Source organism: Oncorhynchus mykiss, chromosome 1 (assembly GCF_057628025.1).
Source record: "Oncorhynchus mykiss isolate SJ-2025 chromosome 1, ASM5762802v1, whole genome shotgun sequence".
Classification (NCBI taxonomy): domain Eukaryota; kingdom Metazoa; phylum Chordata; class Actinopteri; order Salmoniformes; family Salmonidae; genus Oncorhynchus; species Oncorhynchus mykiss.
The window spans coordinates 5,119,217-5,141,500 of NC_143022.1; the positions used below are offsets into that span (position 1 = coordinate 5,119,217).

General features: G+C 44.7%; 1 protein-coding gene across 1 annotated transcript in view; it reads right to left on the minus strand.

The window, feature by feature from the left end:
• LOC110486761 (kinesin-like protein KIF1A) overlaps positions 1 to 22,284 on the minus strand; it is a 185,676-nt gene that overhangs the window by 108,369 nt on the left and 55,023 nt on the right. Inside the window, exons 7-12 of the mRNA XM_090182482.1 lie at positions 12,202 to 12,313; positions 11,714 to 11,791; positions 9,943 to 10,008; positions 9,739 to 9,835; positions 6,900 to 6,978; positions 2,877 to 3,019 (exon numbers count right to left, since the gene is read on the minus strand). Coding sequence (XP_090038608.1) covers positions 2,877 to 3,019; positions 6,900 to 6,978; positions 9,739 to 9,835; positions 9,943 to 10,008; positions 11,714 to 11,791; positions 12,202 to 12,313 — 575 coding nt within the window. The remainder of the gene's footprint in view (positions 1 to 2,876; positions 3,020 to 6,899; positions 6,979 to 9,738; positions 9,836 to 9,942; positions 10,009 to 11,713; positions 11,792 to 12,201; positions 12,314 to 22,284) is intronic.

A 22,284-nucleotide genomic window follows, 5' to 3' on the forward strand; every position in this document is an offset into this window, starting at 1 on the left:
CTAATATACTGGTCCTGCTAACATACCGGTGAAGCTAATATACTGGTCCTGCTAACATACTGGTCCTGCTAACATACCGGTGAAGCTAATATACTGGTCATGCTAACATACTGGTCCTGCTAACATACCGGTGAAGCTAATATACTGGTCATGCTAACATACTGGTCCTGCTAAAATACTGGTCCTGCTAACATACTGGTCCTGCTAACATACTGGTGAAGCTAACATACTGGTTGTGCTAACATACTGGTGGTGTTAACACAATGGTCCTGCTAACAATACTGGTCCTGCTAACATAATGGTCCTGCTAACATACTGGTCCTGCTAACATACTGGTGCTGCTAACATACTGGTCCTGCGTACACACTGGTCCTGCTAACATACTGGTGAAGCTAACATACTGGTGGTGTTAACACACTGGTCCTGCTAACATACTGGTCCTGCTAACATACTGGTCCTGCTAACATAATAGTCCTGCTAACATACTGGTCCTGCTAACATAATGGTCCTGCTAATATAATGGTCCTGCTAACATACTGGTCCTGCTAACATACTGGTGAAGCTAACATACTGGTCCTGCTAACATACTGGTCCTGCTAACATACTGGTCCTGCTAACATACTGGTCCTGCTAACATACTGGTGAAGCTAACATACTGGTCCTGCTAACAGACTGGTCCTGCTAACATACTGGTCATGCTAACATACTGGTCCTGCTAACATACTGGTGAAGCTAACATACTGGTCCTGCTAACAGACTGGTCCTGCTAACATATTGGTCCTGCTAACATACTGGTCATGCTAACATACTGGTCCTGCTAACATACTGGTCATGCTAACATACTGGTCCTGCTAACATACTGGTCCTGCTAACATACTGGTGAAGCTAATATACTGGTCCTGCTAACATACTGGTGAAGCTAATATACTGGTCCTGCTAACATACTGGTCCTGCTAACATACTGGTCCTGCTAACATACTGGTCCTGCTAACATACTGGTCCTGCTAACATACTGGTCCTGCTAACATACTGGTCCTGCTAACATACTGGTCCTGCTAACATACTGGTCCTGCTAACATACTGGTCCTGCTAACATACTGGTCCTGCTAACATACTGGTCCTGCTAACATACTGGTCCTGCTAACATACTGGTCCTGCTAACATACTGGTCCTGCTAACATACTGGTCCTGCTAACATACTGGTCCTGCTAACATACTGGTCCTGCTAACATACTGGTGAAGCTAATATACTGGTCCTGCTAACATACTGGTGAAGCTAACATACTGGTCCTGCTAACATACTGATGAAGCTAACATACTGGTCCTGCTAACATACTGGTCCTGCTAACATACTGGTCCTGCTAACATACTGGTCATGCTAACATACTGGTCCTGCTAACATACTGGTCCTGCTAACATACTGGTCCTGCTAACATACTGGTCCTGCAAACATACTGGTGAAGCTAATATACTGGTCCTGCTAACATACTGGTCCTGCTAACATACTGGTCCTGCTATCATACTGGTCCTGCTAACATACTGGTGAAGCTAACATACTGGTCCTGCTAACATACTGATGAAGCTAACATACTGGTCCTGCTAACATACTGGTCCTGCTAACATACTGGTCCTGCTAACATACTGGTCATGCTAACATACTGGTCCTGCTAACATACTGGTCCTGCTAACATACTGGTCCTGCTAACATACTGGTCCTGCTAACATACTGGTCCTGCTAACATACTGGTCCTGCTAACATACTGGTGAAGCTAACATACTGGTCCTGCTAACATACTGATGAAGCTAACATACTGGTCCTGCTAACATACTGGTCCTGCTAACATACTGGTCCTGCTAACATACTGGTCATGCTAACATACTGGTCCTGCTAACATACTGGTGGTGCGAACATACTGGTCCTGCTAACATACTGGTGGTGCGAACATACTGGTCCTGCTAACATACTGGTCCTGCTAACATACTGGTGGTGCTAACATACTGGTGGTGCGAACATACTGGTCCTGCTAACATACTGGTGAAGCTAACACACTGGTTCAGCTAACATACTGGTCCTGCTAACATACTGGTCCTGCTAACATACTGATGCTGCTAACATACTGGTGAAGCTAACATACAGAGTACCAGTACTGAGTCAATGTACAGGGGTACCAGGTAATAACATGGCTATATACAGGAAGTACCAGTACCTAGTCAATGTGCAGGGATACCAGGTAATTGAGGTAGATATGTACATATAATCAGGAATAAAGTAGTTAGTCCATATCAATAAGACTTGTTTTATTACTAAGTATCGTCTTGGTTTCAATCATTCTCTGAGTTGAATTCATAGGCTTGGTTGTTTTGCATCCTAATTTGCCATTGAAACTCATTCGTCAGAAGAGGGGTAAGTAAAGAAGGGTAAGTTAGACTGATCCACGCAATCTTCTGTTAACACAGCAGACTGAACGAGGTTTGTGAGAGATGTGTGAAGTGATTAGAGAGGACAAAAAGGAGACCGGAGACTGTGAGTGCCAAGGAAGTGGGCAGGAGAGAGCGAGAGAGAGACATTGGGAGGGGGGGGGGCAGTGAGTGAATAGCTAGGGATTTCCATTGACTTGTGACTGAGATGTGGTTTCCACCCTAAATAGCTACACCATCTCTAGCTCTACAGAGATGCTAAATTCCTGTAACTTTCTCCAAATTCCCAGGTTTCCCAGGAATCCTAGTTGGAGTAATCTGGATTTCCTGCTCACTCCCTTCCCGGTTCCAGAATCTTCCTGGAAAACCCGGGAAGTTACCAGAATGTTGCAACCGTAGCATCACCAATCATGATTACAGTATAGAAGGCCAGGACAGCCCATTGGACGAGCCCTTACTCTCAAGGATGTCTCCCAAGCCCTGGGATAGGAGCAAGTCCCTCAGACGGCCCACCTCCTCCTTCAGCTCACGAACCAATCGATTGTTCGGGTCCTCGTTGATCACAGCATTACAGCGAATCTGTTTGGCTCGGTCTGCGTACCTGTTGAGGGGAAAGGATCATTGGCATGATGAGACCTGGTCTCGAACACACACACACACACACACACACACACACACACACACACACACACACACACACACACACACACACACACACACAAATCTCATGAACTTAACTTCCGGCGCCGACAGGGATGGCCGCCTCGCTTCGCGTTCCTAGGAAACTATGCAGTTTTTTGTTTTTTTACGTGTTATTTCTTACATCAGTACCCCAGGTCATCTTAGGTTTCATTACATACAGTCGAGAAGAACTACTGAATATAAGATCAGCATCAACTCACCATCAGTACTACCAAGAATATGTTTTTCGCGACGCGGATCCTGTGTTCTGCCTTACAAACAGGACAACGGAGTGGATTCCATGCAGCGACCCAAAAAAAAACAACTCCGAAAAAGAAACGAGGCGGTCTTCTGGTCAGACTCCGGAGACGGGCACACCGTGCACCACTCCCTAGCATTCTTCTTGCCAATGTCCAGTCTCTTGACAACAAGGTTGATGAAATCCGAGCAAGGGTAGCATTCCAGAGGGACTTCAGAGACTGTCACGTTCTTTGCTTCACGGAAACGTGGCTCACTGGAGAGACTCTATCCGAAGCGGTGCAGCCAACGGGTTTCTCCACGCATCGCGCAGACAGAAACAAACATCTTTCTGGTAAGAAGAGGGGCGGGGGCGTATGCCTTATGACTAACGCAACATGGTGTGATGAAAGAAACATACAGGAACTCAAATCCTTCTGTTCACCTGATTTAGAATTCCTCACAATCAAATGTAGACCGCATTATCTACCAAGAGAATTCTCTTCGATTATAATCACAGCCGTATACATCCCCCCCCAAGCAGACACATCGATGGCTCTGATCAAACTTTATTTAACTCTTTGCAAACTGGAAACCATTCATCCGGAGGCTGCATTCATTGTAGCTGGGGATTTTAACAAGGCTAATCTGAAAACAAGACTCCCTAAATTTTATCAGCATATCGATTGCGCAACCAGGGGTGGAAAGACCTTGGATCATTGTTACTCTAACTTCCGCGACGCATATAAGGCCCTGCCCCGCCCCCCTTTCGGAAAAGCTGACCACGACTCCATTTTGTTGATCCCTGCCTACAGACAGAAACTAAAACAAGAGGCCCCCACGCTGAGGTCTGTCCAACGCTGGTCCGACCAAGCTGACTCCACACTCCAAGACTGCTTCCACCACGTGGACTGGGACATGTTTCGTATTGCGTCAGACAACAACATTGACGAATACGCTGATTCGGTGTGTGAGTTCATTAGAACGTGCGTTGAAGATGTCGTTCCCATAGCAACGATTAAAACATTCACTAACCAGAAACCGTGGATTGATGGCAGCATTCGCGTGAAACTGAAAGCGCGAACCACTGCTTTTAATCAGGGCAAGGTGTCTGGTAACATGACCGAATACAAACAGTGCAGCTATTCCCTCCGCAAGGCTATCAAACAAGCTAAGCGTCAGTACAGAGACAAAGTAGAATCTCAATTCAACGGCTCAGACACAAGAGGCATGTGGCAGGGTCTACAGTCAATCACGGACTACAGGAAGAAATCCAGCCCATTCACGGACCAGGATGTCCTGCTCCCAGGCAGACTAAATAACTTTTTTTGCCCGCTTTGAGGACAATACAGTGCCACTGACACGGCCTGCAACGAAAACATGCGGTCTCTCCTTCACTGCAGCCGAGGTGAGTAAGACATTTAAACGTGTTAACCCTCGCAAGGCTGCAGGCCCAGACGGCATCCCCAGCCGCGCCCTCAGAGCATGCGCAGACCAGCTGGCCGGTGTGTTTACGGACATATTCAATCAATCCCTATACCAGTCTGCTGTTCCCACATGCTTCAAGAGGGCCACCATGGTTCCTGTTCCCAAGAAAGCTAAGGTAACTGAGCTAAACGACTACCGCCCCGTAGCACTCATTTCCGTCATCATGAAGTGCTTTGAGAGACTAGTCAAGGACCATATCACCTCCACCCTACCTGACACCCTAGACCCACTCCAATTTGCTTACCGCCCAAATAGGTCCACAGACGATGCAATCTCAACCACACTGCACACCGCCCTAACCCATCTGGACAAGAGGAATACCTATGTGAGAATGCTGTTCATTGACTACAGCTCGGCATTCAACACCATAGTACCCTCCAAGCTCGTCATCAAGCTCGAGACCCTGGGTCTCGACCCCGCCCTGTGCAACTGGGTACTGGACTTCCTGACGGGCCGCCCCCAGGTGGTGAGGGTAGGCAACAACATCTCCTCCCCGCTGATCCTCAACACTGGGGCCCCACAAGGGTGCGTTCTGAGCCCTCTCCTGTACTCCCTGTTCACCCACGACTGCGTGGCAACGCATGCCTCCAACTCAATCATCAAGTTTGCGGACGACACAACAGTGGTAGGCTTGATTACCAACAACGACGAGACGGCCTACAGGGAGGAGGTGAGGGCCCTCGGAGTGTGGTGTCAGGAAAATAACCTCACACTCAACGTCAACAAAACTAAGGAGATGATTGTGGACTTCAGGAAACAGCAGAGGGAACACCCCCCTATCCACATCGATGGAACAGTAGTGGAGAGGGTAGCAAGTTTTAAGTTCCTCGGCATACACATCACAGACAAACTGAATTGGTCCACTCACACAGACAGCATTGTGAAGAAGGCACAGCAGCGCCTCTTCAACCTCAGGAGGCTGAAGAAATTTGGCTTGTCACCAAAAGCACTCACAAACTTCTACAGATGCACAATCGAGAGCATCCTGGCGGGCTGTATCACCGCCTGGTACGGCAACTGCTCCGCCCTCAACCGTAAGGCTCTCCAGAGGGTGATGAGGTCTGCACAACGCATCACCGGGGGCAAACTACCTGCCCTCCAGGACACCTACACCACCCGATGTCACAGGAAGGCCATAAAGATCATCAAGGACATCAACCACCCGAGCCACTGCCTGTTCACCCCGCTATCATCCAGAAGGCAAGGTCAGTACAGGTGCATCAAAGCTGGGACCGAGAGACTGAAAAACAGCTTCTATCTCAAGGCCATCAGACTGTTAAACAGCCACCACTAACATTGAGTGGCTGCTGCCAACACACTGACACTGACTCAACTCCAGCCACTTTAATAATGTGAATTGATGGGAAATTATGTACATATATCACTAGCCACTTTAAACAATGCTACCTTATATAATGTTACTTACCCTACATTATTCATCTCATAGGCATACGTATATACTGTACTCTATATCATCGACTGTATCCTTATGTAATACATGTATCACTAGCCACTTTAACTATGCCACTTTGTTTACATACTCATCTCATATGTATATACTGTACTCGATACCATCTACTGTATCTTGCCTATGCTGCTCTGTACCATCACTCATTCATATATCCTTATGTACATATTCTTTATCCCCTTACACTGTGTACAAGACAGTAGTTTTGGAATTGTTAGTTAGATTACTTGTTGGTTATTACTGCATTGTCGGAACTAGAAGCACAAGCATTTCGCTACACTCGCATTAACATCTGCTAACCATGTGTATGTGACAAATAAAATTTGATTTGATTTGATTTGAATGGATTACCGCATGCAGCAGTCTAACACTGCAGCTGCAACTTGGAAGGGTCTTTTAAGAGTGAATCTGGCACAGGGAACAAGCCAATGAGGAAATGCAATAATGGGCTCGCTCTATTCTACAAGGTCTTGTCCATCAATTCATCTTTGATCAGCTGCTGTGAGAGAGAGAGACAGAGAGAGAGAGAGAGAGAGAAGAGGGACAAATAGAGAGAGAGAGAAATAGAGAGAGAGAGAGAGAGAGAGAGAGTTCTCTGTTCCTTTACCTGAGTGTGCTGAGAGTCTCGTCATAGTTGATGTCAGCTGGACTGAGAGCAGCAACCATGGCAGTACGAGAGTTTCCCCCTGAACAAGAAAGGAGTTAAGATGAATTAGGATCTGTCAGATGAATTAGGACCTGTAAGATTAACTAGGATCTGTAAGATTAATTAAGATCTGTTACATACTGTGCATACACTAGGACTAATAGAAGGTTATAATAGCTATCTTTACCTACCTAAATTCTCTCTCACAAACCAGATTATCGGTTCCTACCTAAATTCTCTCTCAGTAGCCGGGTCAACACAGAATCTCTGTAAAGTTAGTTCCCACGTAAATTCTCTCTCAGTAGCCAGGTCAACACAGAATCTCTGTAAAGTTAAAGGTTCCTACCTAAGTTCTCTCTCAGTAGCCAGGTCAACACAGAATCTCTGTAAAGTTAAAGGTTCCCACCTAAGTTCTCTCTCAGTAGCCAGGTCAACACAGAATCTCTGTAAAGTTAAAGGTTCCTACCTAAGTTCTCTCTCAGTAGCCGGGTCAACACAGAATCTCTGTAAAGTTAGTTCCCACGTAAATTCTCTCTCAGTAGCCAGGTCAACACAGAATCTCTGTAAAGTTAAAGGTTCCTACCTAAGTTCTCTCTCAGTAGCCAGGTCAACACAGAATCTCTGTAAAGTTAAAGGTTCCCACCTAAGTTCTCTCTCAGTAGCCAGGTCAACACAGAATCTCTGTAAAGTTAAAGGTTCCTAACTAAGTTCTCTCTCAGTAGCCGGGTCAACACAGAATCTCTGTAAAGTTAAAGGTTCCTACCTAAGTTCTCTCTCAGTAGCCAGGTCAACACAGAATCTCTGTAAAGTTAAAGGTTCCTACCTAAGTTCTCTCTCAGTAGCCAGGTCAACACAGAATCTCTGTAAAGTTAAAGGTTCCTACCTAAGTTCTCTCTCAGTAGCCAGGTCAACACAGAATCTTTGTAAAGTTAAAGGTTCCCACCTAAGTTCTCTCTCAGTAGCCAGGTCAACACAGAATCTCTGTAAAGTTAAAGGTTCCTACCTAAGTTCTCTCTCAGTAGCCGGGTCAACACAGAATCTCTGTAAAGTTAAAGGTTCCTACCTAAGTTCTCTCTCAGTAGCCGGGTCAACACAGAATCTCTGTAAAGTTAAAGGTTCCTACCTAAGTTCTCTCTCAGTAGCCGGGTCAACACAGAATCTTTGTAAAGTTAAAGGTTCCCACCTAAGTTCTCTCTCAGTAGCCAGGTCAACACAGAATCTCTGTAAAGTTAAAGGTTCCTAACTAAGTTCTCTCTCAGTAGCCGGGTCAACACAGAATCTCTGTAAAGTTAAAGGTTCCTACCTAAGTTCTCTCTCAGTAGCCGGGTCAACACAGAATCTCTGTAAAGTTAAAGGTTCCTACCTAAGTTCTCTCTCAGTAGCCGGGTCAACACAGAATCTCTGTAAAGTTAAAGGTTCCTACCTAAGTTCTCTCTCAGTAGCCGGGTCAACACAGAATCTCTGTAAAGTTAAAGGTTCCTACCTAAGTTCTCTCTCAGTAGCCGGGTCAACACAGAATCTCTGTAAAGTTAAAGGTTCCTACCTAAGTTCTCTCTCAGTAGCCAGGTCAACACAGAATCTCTGTAAAGTTAAAGGTTCCCACCTAAGTTCTCTCTCAGTAGCCGGGTCAACACAGAATCTCTGTAAAGTTAAAGGTTCCTACCTAAGTTCTCTCTCAGTAGCCGGGTCAACACAGAATCTCTGTAAAGTTAAAGGTTCCTACCTAAGTTCTCTCTCAGTAGCCGGGTCAACACAGAATCTCTGTAAAGTTAGTTCCCACGTAAATTCTCTCTCAGTAGCCAGGTCAACACAGAATCTCTGTAAAGTTAAAGGTTCCTACCTAAGTTCTCTCTCAGTAGCCAGGTCAACACAGAATCTCTGTAAAGTTAAAGGTTCCCACCTAAGTTCTCTCTCAGTAGCCAGGTCAACACAGAATCTCTGTAAAGTTAAAGGTTCCTAACTAAGTTCTCTCTCAGTAGCCGGGTCAACACAGAATCTCTGTAAAGTTAAAGGTTCCTACCTAAGTTCTCTCTCAGTAGCCGGGTCAACACAGAATCTCTGTAAAGTTAAAGGTTCCTACCTAAGTTCTCTCTCAGTAGCCAGGTCAACACAGAATCTCTGTAAAGTTAAAGGTTCCTACCTAAGTTCTCTCTCAGTAGCCAGGTCAACACAGAATCTCTGTAAAGTTAAAGGTTCCTACCTAAGTTCTCTCTCAGTAGCCGGGTCAACACAGAATCTCTGTAAAGTTAAAGGTTCCTACCTAAGTTCTCTCTCAGTAGCCAGGTCAACACAGAGTCTCTGTAAAGTTAAAGGTTCCTACCTAAGTTCTCTCTCAGTAGCCAGGTCAACACAGAATCTCTGTAAAGTTAAAGGTTCCTACCTAAGTTCTCTCTCAGTAGCCAGGTCAACACAGAATCTCTGTAAAGTTAAAGGTTCCTACCTAAGTTCTCTCTCAGTAGCCAGGTCAACACAGAGTCTCTGTAAAGTTAAAGGTTCCTACCTAAGTTCTCTCTCAGTAGCCAGGTCAACACAGAGTCTCTGTAAAGTTAAAGGTTCCTACCTAAGTTCTCTCTCAGTAGCCAGGTCAACACAGAATCTCTGTAAAGTTAAAGGTTCCTACCTAAGTTCTCTCTCAGTAGCCGGGTCAACACAGAGTCTCTGTAAAGTTAAAGGTTCCTACCTAAGTTCTCTCTCAGTAGCCGGGTCAACACAGAGTCTCTGTAAAGTTAAAGGTTCCTACCTAAGTTCTCTCTCAGTAGCCGGGTCAACACAGAGTCTCTGTAAAGTTAAAGGTTCCTACCTAAGTTCTCTCTCAGTAGCCAGGTCAACACAGAGTCTCTGTAAGGGATGTGACTCTCCACTTTCTTTTTCTTCTTGTTCTTATTTTGTGCAGAATCCTACAAAGTGAATCATAAAAGATAAACTTTAATTTCCACCTTATATATTGTCCCAAAAAAATGATGAATGATGCATGTTTGATATATGACATAAAAATGATACGTACCACTTCGGCCAAAGCAGAGATTACTTTCCCCAGAGTGGTCAGTGATTTGTTGATGTTCGCTCCTTCCTGTAGCAGTCAAGGAGTAATATGGTCAACATGGTCAATATGACCAACATGACCAGCATGGTCAACATGACTAATATGACCAGCATGGTCAACATGGTCAATATGACCAACATGACCAGCATGGTCAACATGACTAATATGACCAGCATGGTCAACATGGTCAATATGACCAACATGGTCAACATGACCAACATGGTCAACATGGTCAATATGGTCAACATGGTCAACATGACCAGCATGGTCAACATGGTCAATATGGTCAACATGGTCAACATGACCAGCATGGTTAACATGGTCAACATGACCAACATGACTAACATGGTCTTTATGGTCAACATGACCAGCATGGTTAACATGGTCAATATGGTCAACATGACCAGCATGGTCGACATGGTCAACATGACCAGCATGGTCAACATGGTCAACATGACCAGCATGGTCAATATGGTCAATATGGTCAACATGGTCAATATGGTCAACATAGTCAATATGGTCAATATGGTCAACATGACCAACATGGTCAACATGACCAACATGGTCAACATGGTCAACATGACCAGCATGGTCAACATGGTCAATATGGTCAACATGACCAACATGGTCAACATGACCAACATGGTCAACATGGTCAACATGACCAGCATGGTCAATATTGTCAACATGACCAACATGGTCAATATGGTCAACATGGTCAACATGACTAACATGACCAGCATGATCAACATGACCAACATGACAAGCATGACCAACATGACCAGCATGACCAACATGACCAACATGGTCAATATGGTCAACATGACCAACATGACTAACATGGTCTTTATGGTCAACATGACCAGCATGGTCAACATGGTCAACATGACCAACATGACTAACATGGTCTTTATGGTCAACATGACCAGCATGGTCAACATGGTCAACATGGTCAACATGGTCAATATGGTCAAGATGGTGCACATGGTCAACATGGTCAAGATGGTCAACATGGTTAATATAGTCAACATGTTCAACATGGTCAATATAGTCAACATGGTCAATATAGTCAACATGGTCAATATGGTCAATATAGTCAACATGGTCAATATAGTCAACATGGTCAATATGGTCAACATGGTCAATATAGTCAACATGGTCAACATGGTCAATATAGTCAACTTGGTCAACATGGTCAATAAAGTCAACATGGTCAATATGGTCAACATGGTCAATATGGTCAACATGGTCAATATGGTCAACATGGTCAATATGGTCAACCTGGTCACATGGTCAACATGGTCAACATGGTCAATATAGTCAACATGGTCAATATGGTCAATATGGTCACATGGTCAATATGGTCAATATGGTCACATGGTCAACATGGTCAATATGGTCAACATGGTCAACATGGTCAATATGGTCAACATGGTCAACATGGTCAATATAGTCAACATGGTCAACATGGTCAACATGGTCAATATGGTCAACATGGTCAATATAGTCAACATGGTCAACATGGTCAACATGGTTAATATTATCAACAGCAACTCAATCACTTCACCAATATACACCCTAGGTATAGGGGTCCTCACTGCCAGCAGTATATTCAATTGCAAGATTTTAAATGTATGAATTACACATTAACAAATAGACTAAAAACTTGAAAACTATGCAACAGAGAAGCAGAGGGAGAGGAGGAGGAGGAAGAGGAAGGAGAACGTCTCACCTTGAGCCGGGTCCCCTTGGCGCCTGTGGAGTCGGCCCTCTCGCTGCCGGCCAAATCCACCAGGCTGATTTTGCTGACCTGTGACAGAAAACATCAATGGTAGCGCAGAGAAACGCATGAGTTGACTGAAAACGCCAGCCAAAGTCATTTATTTTCAAAACTGATTCATTCAACAGTTGGCACAAGACACCCTCCATCACAATGCCACAGACACATTTCCAAGCGCCCTCAGACTCAGAGGCAAGCGGCAGCCCCACAACTGGTAGCAAAAACAGCGATGAATAGCTTTTTTTTCTTTTTCAACAGGCTTAAAGTCACAGAGTTCAAGCAGCTAAGGGAGATGGGATGAATCTCAAACTCATCCCATCCCTTCTCTTTGGCATCCCTCTGATATTTTTTAGAAGGGATGAGGAGAGAGAGCTCTGGTTGCATTTCATTGTACTGTATATGAAGAGAGACCCCTCGGGCTGAGACGGCGCCCTTCCTACCTTCTCTGAGGTGTTATCAGTCTCAGCGTCGAGGCGTTTCTGTGTGAAGATAATGTTGAACACGGCGTGGGAGCGACTGCTAGTCTCGTTCATGTTGGTGGCGGCCACCGTCCTGCAGAGAACAAGGGAACGTTGGGTAATGTTCACTCGGTACCAAACTGAAGAAAACTGACTGAAACAGGAAGTAACTTTCCTGGACTTGTCCAATAAGAAACACTAATTTGGTCCTTGGTGCGCCACTGAACATGACAGAGCATACTGCATGATGAAACACCACAGAAATAACCATGAGTTCACCAGTCAGATTTCCAATGTTAGAGGTTCCCACACCTTTCCATATATTCTATTTCCAGACAGTGTACAGAACCTACCGTGTAATGCCCTTTTTATTTATTTATTTAACATTTATCTAACATTTATCTAACATTTATTTAACATTTATCTAACATTTATCTAACATTGATCTAACATTTATCTACTTAATATTCACAATTTATTTAACATTTATCTAACATTTATCTAACATTTATCTAACATTTATCTAACATTTATCTAACATTTATCTACCATTTATCTACCATATATCTAACATTTATCTAACATTTATCTAACATTTATCTACCATTTATCTAACATTATCTAACATTTATCTACCATATATCTAACATTTATTTAACATTTATTTAACATTTATCTAACATTTATCTACCATATATCTAACATTTATCTAACATGTATCTAACATTTATCTAACATGTATTTAACATTTATCTAACATTTATCTACCATATATCTAACATTTATTTAACATGTATCTAACATTTATCTAACATTTATCTACCATATATCTAACATTTATCTAACATTTATCTAACATTTATTTAACATTTATCTAACATTTATCTAACATATTTAACATTTATCTAACATTTATTTAACATTTATCTAACATTTATTTACCCTATATTTAACCTATATTTAACATTTATCTAACATTTATTTAACTAGGCAAGTCAGTTAAGAACAAATTCTTATTTTACAATGACGGCTTACCCCGGCCAAACCGTAACCCGGACGACGCTGAGGCCAATTGTGTGCCGCCCGATGGGACTAGTATGTACAGAACCTACTGTGTGATGTAACACTAGTGAAATCTACTCACGTTGAGACAGAAGAACAATAACAAGTGAAATGTCTGAGTCATTTGAGATCAATGATCCATCTAGCTAATAAAGCATACAAACCTCCACGGTGAACAGTTTTATTCGGGCGCCAAAATTAATTTCAACAAGATATGCCAAACGACAGATAAATTAAAACTAATTTCCCCTAACACTCTCTAGCAACCAAAACATAAATTATCGTCTTCCTAATGACACGTTGCATTCAACTTGAGGTGTTTTAAGCAGGGCCATCAGCGACTGGTTCTGCTACTGTTTAGTTGCTATGGTTAGCTTAGAGCTAATGAGACAAGAGACAATGTGGTAATTCGTAGGGAGCCTAAAGTTCAGCCCAGCAGCAGTGAGGAGTGTACTGAGGAAGAATAGTATTGTAGTGTGATACATTTCTAGGGAGGTTAAAGTTCTGTCCAAGCCGCATTGAGTGATATCGTGAGGTAGAGAGTCGCAGTGCAACACAACCATTTCTATATTTCATCCTGCTGCTCTTTTCACATTGGGATGAAAAACAGAAAGAACTGGAAATACAGTGTTCGATCCTGCCACCTCGGTAGAGGCCTGACACCTCGGTAGAGGACTGCCACCTCGGTAGAAGCCTGACACCTCGGTAGAGGCCTGCCACCTCGGTAGAGGCCTGACACCTCGGTAGAGGCCTGACACCTCGGAAGAGGCCTGCCACCTCGGTAGAGGCCTGAAACCTCGGTAGAGGCCTGACACCTCAGTAGAGCCCTGCCACCTCGGTAGAGCCCTGCCACCTCGGTAGAGCCCTGCCACCTCGGTAGAAGCCTGACACCTCAGTAGAGCCCTGCCACCTCGGTAGAGGCCTGACACCTCGGTAGAGCCCTGCCACCTCGGTAGAGGCCTGACACCTCGGTAGAGGCCTGACACCTCGGTAGAGGTCTGACACTTCGGTAGAGCCCTGACACCTCGGTAGAGGCCTGACACCTCGGTAGAGGCCTGTGAATGGATGGACCCAGCACAGTGGAGGGGTAGATGGATGGACAGAGCACAGTGCTGTCTGACTGATGTATCTACACTGAGGTGTGTACTGCTACAGATCAAGATGGTACACGTCAGTAAGTCAATGGAGATTTCAAATGTTACTGAACTGCCTGATGTAGAGAAATCAGTTGATTCATTAATTGATTCATGAATCATTGAGTCATTTATCATTGACAGAGCAATGGGATTTGGTTCCAATGTGTTGCTGTCACGACTTCAACCCAAGTCGGTTCCGCTCCTTGTTCGGGCGGCGTTCGGCGTCACCGGTCTCCTAGCCATCGTCCATCCACTTTTCATTTTCCATTTGTTTTGTCTTGTTTTCCTACACACAAATGGTTCTCATTTCCCCCATGAAGTGTTGTGTATTTAATTCTCTGTTCCCCACCCCATGTCTTTGTGCAGAATTGTTTGTTTGTAAGTGCTTGTCCACTTGTTTACTGGTACCGCGTCAGGGTTTTGGTTATTTCTTTATGCCGTTGGTTTTGAATTTAACGGCTCTGGCTATTACCTAGTTCTGCTCTCCTGCGTCTGACTTCACTGCCACAGGTTACAAACCCCTTTACAGAGTCACTGCCACAGGTTACACACCCCTTTACAGTCTTGTTTCACTGCCTTACAGTTGCAGCACGGACAAGTCTGGATCTTCAATCATTCATTGTTGCTGTGTTTTGTCCTGTCTTTCTGCTGGAGTATCCTAGTTTTCCCCGTCTACGCGTCTCCGCTCTACTCCCACCATGTCTTTAACGTGTTAGTTAATGAACATCTATTCTGGTCTGTTAGTTAGTTCAAGTCTTCCCATGCAGTAAAATTCCCTCATCAACACGACATTTTGTAATTAATGACTCTATTCATTCACGGCCAACATGGTACAGTATGGAAACTTCACCTCACCAAGGTTGCACATCCCAAACGGAAAAGTAGCCCCTATGTTCAAAAGTAGTGCACTACATAGGGAATAGAGAGATATTTGGGACTCAAACCAAACCTTCTCAAACAGAGCCTGTGTTCCATTTAGAATGCAGGCTCAGTATATAATGCCTGAGGCTAAGTGGTATTGCTAGTGTGGATATTGGAACAAAGCCACGATCTTTAGAATAAAATCCCATTTGAATTACTGACAAACCCAAACACCCCAAAGAAAAATAAACCCCTGGCCGTCATATATCATCCATCCTTAATCCATCCCTTCACCCACCCAATCATCCATCCTTAATCCATCCCTTCACCCACCCAATCATCCATCCTTAATCCATCCCTTCACCCACCCAATCATTCATTCATTCATCCATCCCTTCACCCACCCAATCATCCATCCTTAATCCATCCCTTCACCCACCCAATCATCCATCCTTAATCCATCCCTTCAATCACCCATTCATTCATTCATTCATTCATTCATTAATCTGTTCACCCACCCAATCATCCATCCATCCATCCATCTGTTCACCCACCCAATCATCCATCCATCCATCCATCTGTTCACCCACCCAATCATCCATCCATCCATCCATCTGTTCACCCACCCAATCATCCATCCATCCATCCATCCCTTCACCCACCCAATCATCCATCCATCCATCCATCTGTTCACCCACCCAATCATCCATCCATCCATCCATCTGTTCACCCACCCAATCATCCATCCATCCATCCATCTGTTCACCCACCCAATCATCCATCCATCCATCCATCTGTTCACCCACCCAATCATCCATCCTTAATCCATCCCTTCAATCACCCATTCATTCATTCATTCATTCATCCATTAATCTGTTCACCCACCCAATCATCCATCCATCCATCCATCCATCCATCCATCCATCCATCCCATCCAACGCCAAGATAAATTCCTAGTAACATGGTTTCAAATCAAATCAAATGTTATTTGTCACGTGCTGAATACACAGATGTAGACCTTACAATGAAATGCTTACTTACAAGCCCTTACCCAGCAATGCAGTTTTGAGAAAAAAAAACGTTTTAAAAAGTAAGAGAAGAAAAACAAGTCATTAAAAAGCAACAGTAAATAACAGAAGCGGGGTTATATACAGAGTATTACAGTACGGAGTCAATGTAGAGGATATATACAGGGTATTACGGTACAGAGTCAATGTGGAGGCTATATACAGGGTATTACGGTACAGAGTCAATGTGGTGGCTATATACAGAGTATTACGGTGCAGAGTCAATGTGGAGGCTATATAAAGAGTATTACGGTACAGAGTCAATGTGGAGGCTATATACAGGGTATTACGGTACAGAGTCAATGTGGAGGTTATATACAGAGTATTACAGTACAGAGTCAATGGAGGCTATATACAGGGTATTATGGTACAGAGTCAATGTGGAGGCTATATACAGAGTATTACGGTACAGAGTCAATATGGAGGCTATATACAGAGTATTACGGTACAGCGTCAATGTGGAGGTTATATACAGAGTATTACAGTACGGAGTCAATGTGGAGGTTATATACAGAGTACTACAGTACGGAGTGAATGTGGAGGTTATATACAGGGGGTACCGGTACAGAGTCAATGTGGAGACTATATACAGAGTATTACGGTACAGAGTCAATGGAGGCTATATACAGGGTATTACGGTACAGAGTCAATGTGGAGGCTATATACAGAGTATTACGGTACAGAGTCAATGTGGAGGCTATATACAGAGTATTACAGTACAGAGTCAATGTGGAGGATATATACAGAGTATTACAGTACGGAGTCAATGTGGAGGCTATATACAGAGTATTACAGTACGGAGTCAATGTGGAGGCTATATACAGAGTATTATGGTACAGAGTCAATGTGGAGGCTATATACAGAGTATTATGGTACACAGTCAATGTGGAGGATATATACAGAGTATTACAGTACGGAGTCAATGAGGAGGCTATATACAGGGTATTACGGTACAGAGTCAATGTGGAGGCTATATACAGAGTATTATGGTACGGAGTCAATGTGGAGGCTATATACACGGTGTTACGGTACAGAGTCAATGTGGAGGCTATATACAGGGTGTTACGGTACAGAGTCAATGTGGAGGCTATATACAGGGTGTTACGGTACAGAGTCAATGTGGAGGCTATATAAAGAGTATTATGGTACAGAGTCAATGTGGAGGCTATATACAGAGTATTATGGTACACAGTCAATGTGGAGGATATATACAGAGTATTACAGTACGGAGTCAATGAGGAGGCTATATACAGGGTATTACGATACAGAGTCAATGTGGAGGCTATATACAGAGTATTATGGTACGGAGTCAATGTGGAGGCTATATACAGGGTGTTACGGTACAGAGTCAATGTGGAGGCTATATACAGAGTATTATGGTACAGAGTCAATGTGGAGGCTATATACAGGGTGTGACGGTACAGAGTCAATGTGGAGGATATATACAGGGGGTACTGGTCCAGAGTCAATGTGGAGGCTATATACAGGGTATTACGGTACAGAGTCAATGTGGAGGCTATATATAGGGTGTTACGGTACAGAGTCAATGTGGAGGCTATATATGGGGTGTTACGGTACAGAGTCAATGTGGAGGCTATATACAGAGTATTATGGTACAGAGTCAATGTGGAGGCTATGTACAGAGTATTATGGTACAGAGTCAATGTGGAGGCTATATACAGGGTGTTACGGTACAGAGTCAATGTGGAGGCGATATACAGGGGGTACCGGTACAGAGTCATTGTGGAGGCTATATACAGGGTGTTACGGTACAGAGTCAATGTGGAGGATATATACAGGGAGTACTGGTACAGAGTCAATGTGGAGGCTATATACAGGGTATTACGGTACAGAGTCAATGTGGAGGCTATATACAGGGTGTTACGGTACAGAGTCAATGTGGAGGCTATATACAGGGTGTTAAGGTGCAGAGTCAATGTGGAGGCTATATACAGAGTATTATGGTACAGAGTCAATGTGGAGGCTATATACAGGGTGTTACGGTACAGAGTCAATGTGGAGGCTATATACAGGGTGTTACGTTACAGAGTCAATGTGGAGGATATATACAGGGGGCACCGGTACAGAGTCCATGTGGAGGCTATATACAGGGGGTACCGGTACAGAGTCAATGTGGACGCTATATACAGAGTGTTACGGTACAGAGTCAATGTGGAGGATATATACAGGAGGTACCGGTACAGAGTCAATGTGGAGGCTATATACAGGGGGTACCGGTACAGAGTCAATGTGGAGGCTATATACAGGGTGTTACGGTACAGAGTCAATGTGGAGACTATATACAGGGGGTACCGGTACAGAGTCAATGTGGAGGCTATATCCAGGGTGTTACGGTACGGAGTCAATGTGGAGGCTATATACAGGGTGTTACGGTACAGAGTCAATGTGGAGGATATATACAGGGGGTACTGGTACAGAGTCAATGTGGAGGCTATATACAGGGTATTACGGTACAGAGTCAATGTGGAGGCTATATACAGGGTGTTACGGTACAGAGTCAATGTGGAGGCTATATACGGGGTGTTACGGTACAGAGTCAATGTGGAGGCTATATACAGAGTATTATGGTACAGAGTCAATGTGGAGGCTATATACAGGGTGTTACGGTACAGAGTCAATGTGGAGGCTATATACAGGGAGTACTGGTACAGAGTCAATGTGGAGGCTATATACAGGGTATTACGGTACAGAGTCAATGTGGAGGCTATATACAGGGTGTTACGGTACAGAGTCAATGTGGAGGCTATATACAAGGTGTTACGGTACAGAGTCAATGTGGAGGCTATATACAGGGTGTTACGGTACAGAGTCAATGTGGAGGATATATACAGGGTGTTACGGTACAGAGTCAATGTGGAGGCTATGTACAGGGTGTTACGTTACAGAGTCAATGTGGAGGATATATACAGGGGGCACCGGTACAGAGTCCATGTGGAGGCTATATACAGGGGGTACCGGTACAGAGTCAATGTGGAGGCTATATACAGAGTGTTACGGTACAGAGTCAATGTGGAGGATATATACAGGAGGTACCGGTACAGAGTCAATGTGGAGGCTATATACAGGGGGTACCGGTACAGAGTCAATGTGGAGGCTATATACAGGGTGTTACGGTACAGAGTCAATGTGGAGACTATATACAGGGGGTACCGGTACAGAGTCAATGTGGAGGCTATATCCAGGGTGTTACGGTACGGAGTCAATGTGGAGGCTATATACAGGGTGTTACGGTACAGAGTCAATGTGGAGGATATATACAGGGGGTACTGGTACAGAGTCAATGTGGAGGCTATATACAGGGTATTACGGTACAGAGTCAATGTGGAGGCTATATACAGGGTGTTACGGTACAGAGTCAATGTGGAGGCTATATACGGGGTGTTGCGGTACAGAGTCAATGTGGAGGCTATATACAGAGTATTATGGTACAGAGTCAATGTGGAGGCTATATACAGGGTGTTACGGTACAGAGTCAATGTGGAGGCTATATACAGGGAGTACTGGTACAGAGTCAATGTGGAGGCTATATACAGGGTATTACGGTACAGAGTCAATGTGGAGGCTATATACAGAGTGTTACGGTACAGAGTCAATGTGGAGGCTATATACAGGAGGTACCGGTACAGAGTCAATGTGGAGGCTATATACAGGGGGTACCGGTACAGAGTCAATGTGGAGGCTATATACAGGGTGTTACGGTACAGAGTCAATGTGGAGACTATATACAGGGGGTACCGGTACAGAGTCAATGTGGAGGCTATATCCAGGGTGTTACGGTACAGAGTCAATGTGGAGGCTATATACAGGGGGTACGGTACAGAGTCAATGTTTAGGCTATATACAGGGTGTTGCGGTACAGAGTCAATGTAGAGACTATATACAGGGGGTACCGGTACAGAGTCAATGTGGAGGATATATACAGGGGGTACCGGTACAGAGTCAATGTGGAGACTATATCCAGGGTGTTACGGTACAGAGTCAATGTGGAGGATATATACAGGGGGTACCGGTACAGAGTCAATGTGGAGACTATATCCAGGGTGTTACGGTACAGAGTCAATGTAGAGGCTATATACAGGGGGGTACCGGTACAGAGTCAATGTGTCAATGTGCGGGGGCACCGGGTAATTGAGGTAGTTATGTACATGCAGATAGGGTTATTAAAGTGGCTATGCATAGATAATAACAGAGAGTAGCAGCAGCGTTTGTGGGAGGGGGGGGGGGGGTGCAAGTAGTCTAGGTAGCCATTTTGATTAGATGTTCAGGAGTCTTATGGACCTAGACTTGGCGCTCCAGTACTGCTTGCCGTGCAGTAGCAGAGAGAAAATTCTATGACTAGGGCCTTCCTCTGACACCGCCTGGTATAGAGGTCCTGGATAACAGGGATCTTGGCCCCGGTGATGTACTGGGCCGTACGCACAACCCTCTGTAGTGACTTGGGGTCGCAGGCCGAGCAGTCTTACCTCCTCCCTATAGGCTGTCTCATCGTTGTCGTGATCAGGCCTACCACTGTTGTGACATCAGCAAACTTAATGATGGTGTTGGAGTTGTGCCTGGCTGTGCAGTCATGAGTGAACAGGGAGTGCAGGAGGGAACTGAGCACGCACCCCTGAGGGGCCCCCGTGTTGAGGATCAGCGTGGCGGATGTTACCTACCCTTACCTCCTAGGGGCGGCCCATCAGGAAGTCTAGGTTCCAGTTGCAGAGGGAGGTGTTTAGTCCCAGGGTCCTTAGCTTAGTGATGAGCTTTGTGGGAACTATGGTGCTGAACACTGAGCTGTAGTCAATGAACAGAATTCTCACATAGGTGTTCCTTTTGTCCAGGTAGGAAAGGTGTCACGTCTGCTCCTGCTCTTCCTTTCCCCTGGCGCTTGAGGGCGCCAGATTACCCTGCTCACACGTTCCTGCCGTCCATCAGTCACACCTGCCCTCCCTCGACATCAGCGTTATTGGACTCACCTGGACTCCCTTAACACATGTTTATTTCCCTCCCCTATATTTGTCTGTTCCCTGCTGCTGCATTAATTGTTTTTTGTCTTAGTTTCTGTTTGCTGACGCTGTGCTTGTCTCGTTATTTATTAAACGTTACTCCCCGTACCTGCTTCGTCTCTCCAGCATCATCTCATGTGACAAAAGGGCAGTGTGGAGTGCAATAGAGATTCCATCATCTGTGGATCTGTTGGGGCGGTATTGGAGTGGGTCTAGGGTTTCTGGGATAATGGTGTTGATGTGAGCCATGACCAGCCTTTCATGGCTACAGACATGAGTGCTACGGGTCGGTAGTCATTTAGGCAGGTTACCTCGGTGTTCTTAGGAACAGGCACTATGGTGGTCTACTTGAAACATGTTGGTATTACAGACTCAGAAAGGGAGAGGTTGAAAATGTCAGTGAAGACACTTGCCAGTTGGTCAGCACATGCTCGGAGTACACTTCCTGGTAATCCGTCTGGTCCAGCGGCCTTGTGAATGTTGACATGTTTCAAGGTCTTACTCACATCGGCTGTGGAGAGTGTGATCACACATTCATCCGGAACAGCTGATGCTCTCATGCATGTGTCAGCGTTACTTGCCTCGAAGCGAGCATATAAATGATTGAGCTCACTGGGCAGCTCTCGGCTGTGCTTCCCTTTGTAGTCTGTAATAGCAAGCCCTGCCACATCCGACGAGCATCGGAAACGGTGTAGAACGATTCGATCTTAGTCCTGTATAGACACTTTGACTTTTTGATAGGTCGTCGAGGGCATAGCAGGATTTCTTATAAGCTTCCGGGATAGAGTCCCACTCCTTGAAAGCGGAAGCTCTACCCTTTAGCTCAGTGCGAATGTTGCCTGTAATCCATGGCTTCTGTTTGGGGTATGTACGTGCAGTCGCTGTGGGGACGACGTCCTCAATGCACTTATTGATAAAGCCAGTGACTGA